The following is a 4,441-nucleotide window of genomic DNA, read 5'->3' as shown; positions in this document are numbered from 1 at the left end:
GGGGGTCTCCGCCGCCCCCGCGCGCGCACCGCAGCCTCCTCTCTCCGCCTGTACCGCGCGAGGATGATCTGCACGCAGTAGGCGCGTAATAAATACGAATTGGTTGACAGGATTGGTCGGTTTGGTGGATTTATAATAGCTTCTTCCTGGGAACCGCCGGGCTAGGTTGGAATCGACACCCCGCCTCCAATTAATCCCTTTATCTTCGGTAAATCATTTCTCAGATTGGAGCTTCATTTTCCTCTTTTGCAAAATAGGTAGACTGAGTCTTACCTCCAGGGTTGCAAGGGTTTTTAAATATTTTGTTCACTGCTTTGTACCCCAGTGCCTAGTAGATGCCCAATGTTTGTTAACTGAATCTACAGATACTTATTAAATTCCTGTAATGTGCTCGGCTCCCTTTCTAAGTCGCTAAAGAGCAGCGAACAACAATTTCTACCTTAATTGAGGTTCTGTGCCAGGTGGGACAAATCAAGTAGGTCACCTTGGACAAGTTATTAATCAACTTTCTTGTGTCTCCGATCCTCATCTGTAAGATAAGAACAGTAGTTGTAGGATTCACTAAGCTTGTACTATTAAAGCACTTAGAACAGGACAGGGCCTTGCACACACACAAAAATAGGTATTATTAAAGACACGATATAGCGTTTTACAAGAAGTGTAATGGAGAAAAAGAATGAGCTAAAGAGTTCCTGGGGATTGGGGACAGGTCATTGTGATAGTGTGATCACTTAAAGACTCTTATATGTAAAATTTCAAAGTTATGTATAAATTGCAAGAACAGTAAAGAATTTTCATGCTTTGCAACCAGAATAAGAAATTGTTATATTTTGCTGCATTCTCATTATCACGTTTCTCTTGTGTATATATGTGTGGAAAACATGAATTTTGTGTTTTTTTCTTTGTAAATCATTTTAGAGTAAGTTTCAGACATCATGTCCCTTTATCACCATCTGCTCTGTATGTATTTCCTGAGAACAAGGACGTTCTCGTGCATAATCTCAGTACAGTTATCAAAATCAGCTATTTTAATATGATTCTTTTACTTAATACACCTTCCATATTTAAATTTTGCTAATTGTCCCAATAATGTCCTCTAAGGTATTCCCAAGGATCCAGTTGAGGATCACTTGTTGCATTTAGTTGTCATGTCTCTTTACCTTCCTTTACTCTGGAAGGACGATTACTTAGCCCTTCATCTTTCATGCCCTTGGCTTTTTTGAGTGTTGGAGAGTTATTTTGTAGATGTCCCTAAATTTGGATTTGTCTGAAGTTTTCTCAAGATTAGATTCAGGTTATGCATTTTGTCAGGAATACCACAGAAAGTTGGGTTCTCAATGAATCACAATGGGAGGCACATGATATTGATTTGTTCCAATGCTGGTGATGTTAACTTTGATCATTTGATTAAGGTGGTGTCTGCCACGATACTCCACAGAAAAGTTAACTGTTTTTCCCTTTGTAACTATTAAGCATCTTATGGGGAGATATTTTGAGACTATCCTGTTCTTCATCAGACTTTCAGCCATTCATTGATGATTCTTACATGGATCAATTATTATTGTTGTTGCAAAATGGTGATTGAACGGCCTCTGTATTGGTCTGTTAGGTCTGCCCATAATAAAATTCCACAGACTGGTGGCTGAACAGAAATTTGATTTCTCACAGTTCGGGGGCTAGCAGTTCAAGATCAAAGTGTCGGTAGGTTTGGTTCCTCCTGAGACCTCTACTTGGTTTACAGATGGCCTGCCTTCTGACTGTGTCTTCACAAAACCTTTCCTGGGATATCTTTTCCTCAAGGACACAAATTAGATTGGATTAGGAGCCCAATGGACTCTTTATCTCCAAATATGTTACATGCTAAGGTACTGGGGGCTTGTGAATTCAGCAAGCAAATTTGGGTAGCGTTGAAGTTGGGCGTGAGACACAATTCAATCTATGACAGTCTCCGTGAGATATGACATCGAGCTGAAACCTGAAGCCAGCCATGCTAAAACTAGTGGAAAAGCATTTAAGGAAGAGGGAACAAGTACAGAAGCCATGACAAAGGAACAAAATTGATGTTAAACTTCAGCCAATTGATGAGAGTGTAAAGTTGTACAATCACTTTGGGGAAAATAATCTGGCAGTTTTTTATTCATCTACCTATGGCCCAGCGATTCTATGCTTTGGTATTTATCCAAGAGAAATGAAAACTTATGTTCACAAATAAATTTGCATAAGAATGTTTACAGTGGCTTTTCCCATTAGAGTCCCAAATTGAACTCCTATGTTTATCCAGAAATGAATGGAGCCCTAGCCGGTTTGGCTCAGTGTGGATAGTGTCAGCCTGTGGACTGAAGGTTCCTGGGTTCAATTCTTGTCAAGGGCACGTACCTAGGTTGCAGACTTGATGGTCCTAGTCAGGATGCATGCGGGAGGCAACCAATGGATGTGTCTCTCTCACACCAATGTTTCTCTCTGTCTGGCTCCCCCCTCCCTTCCACCCTCTCTAAAAATCAATGGAAAAATACCCAGTGAAATGCTGCTTGGGGGAATAAAGGAATGAAGTGATACAATAGTATGAATGAACAAAATAATTACACTGAGTAAAAGAAGCCAGGCACAAAAGTGAACATACTGGATTATTCTAATAAACAATTCTTGAACATGCAAAACTAGTTTGTAGTGGCATAAAGCACATCAGTAGTTGGGGTGAGAAGGCAGGGATGGAATACAGAGGTGTAGGAAACTTCAGGGTGATGGATTTGTTATCTTGAAATTCTCATGTGCGAATAGTTTCAAGGGACATGTGCTAAAACATTTCAATACTTTCAATAGGTGCTGTTTATGTACATTAATTTTACAGCTTCACCTCAATAAAGCTATAAAAAATGGAGGAAAAAGTATATATGATTCCATTATAAAGTCAAGCAACACTGAACCATGGTGGCAGGAATTATCCCATTGGTTATCTTTGGGCTGAGAATTGAGAACTAAGGGACACAAGGCAATTTTCTGGGTGGTAGCATTTTATTGTATGCATATTATACTGCAATAAAGTTGATGTAAAAGGTGAAAAAACAAAATCCTGCCACCAGAACACCCATATCTTTACTTAGAGCTTCGAAGGACCGAAGGCTGCCTGGTACTGAGCAGGGCTGGCCATTCCTGCAGTCACTGGCCTTATAGGCTGAGCAGGGCCAGTGGCGTCTCTCTTCTGGTTAGTTTCCTGACCTGAATTTTAAGAGAGATGGGGTCTGAAGGGCTAGCCCAGGGGTCCTCAAACTTTTTAAACAGGGGGCCAGTTCACTGTCCCTCAGACCATTGGAGGGCCGGACTATAGTTTAAAAAAAACTATGAACGAATTCCTATGCACACGGCACATATCTTACTTTGAAGTAAAAAAACAAAACGGGAACAAATACAATATTGGTATTTGCATGTGGCCCACGGGCCAAAGTTTGAGGACCCCTGGTCTAGGATACCCACGAGGTGTGAAATCCTTTTGTATGCTGTGAGAAGGACCAGCTACTTGCAGAATTGTTGCTGGCTTGGGCATTTTTTCTTGAGTTGCAGCGGTAACCTATTCTTAGTGTGGCTAATAGCCAACTTTTACTAAAGTTTTCTATCTGTCAGGCACAGATATGAACCAAGAATTCTCAGGCCAATCCTGTGATGTAGTTACTATCATTAGCTCCATGTTACAGATGAAGAGACTGAGGGAGGAGGTCACACAGCTGGGATTGGAGCTGAGACCCCGGGCTTTTCACACCACCTGACCCTGCTCAGCTCTCCCGGCTCAGCATTTTCAACCAACATGCCTACCTCCATATCCCTGGAGCCTCAGAGGTGTCAGACACATGGCTGGAGCTCAATATTTAGTGACAGACGAAATGGAGGAGAAAGGGAAGGGCAACAGTGAGGTGTTAGGCCCTTTCCGTGGGCCACTCCCTGCCTCGCGGGACTGATAGAAAATAAGACATCATGGGATTATGTGACTCCAAACCACCTTAGTTTCCAGAGGACAATAAAGCCGGGTGGGCGCTGCTTTCGAATGGATGGTTTGGGAAACCTCTCTGAGGAGGTGACCTTTTTTTTTTTTTTAATATATTTTATTGAGTGTTTACAGAGAGGAAGGGAGAGAGAAAGAGAGTTAGAAACATCGATGAGAAACATCGATCAGCTGCCTCCTGCAAACCTCCCACTGGAGATGTGCCCGCAACCAAGATACATGCCCCTGACCTGAATCCAACCTGGGACCCTTCGGTCCACAGGCCGACGCTCTATCCACTGAGCTACACCGGTTAGGGGTGAGGAGGTGACCTTTGAGCAGAGACCGTCCTGAAGTAAAGGCATCAGCCAGAGGCAGATTTACTAGAAGAGCATTCCGCATCAGAGAAATGAGTGCAGAGGCCCTACGATGGGCGCTGGGAGGAGCTGTGGGAAATGAGAGGGGAGT

General features: G+C 42.6%; 1 protein-coding gene across 1 annotated transcript in view; it reads right to left on the bottom strand.

Moving 5' to 3' along the window:
- Positions 1–3,813, bottom strand: part of STK35 (serine/threonine kinase 35) — a 41,068-nt gene extending 37,255 nt beyond the window's left edge. Inside the window, 1 exon segment of the mRNA XM_015560213.1 lies at positions 3,808–3,813. Coding sequence (XP_015415699.1) covers positions 3,808–3,813 — 6 coding nt within the window.
- Positions 3,814–4,441: the final 628 nt, after the last annotated feature.

Source organism: Myotis davidii, unplaced genomic scaffold (assembly GCF_000327345.1).
Source record: "Myotis davidii unplaced genomic scaffold, ASM32734v1 scaffold32, whole genome shotgun sequence".
NCBI classification, from domain to species: Eukaryota; Metazoa; Chordata; class Mammalia; order Chiroptera; family Vespertilionidae; genus Myotis; species Myotis davidii.
Note: the sequence above shows the minus strand (reverse complement) of the source record. Positions and strands in the feature narration are given on the sequence as shown.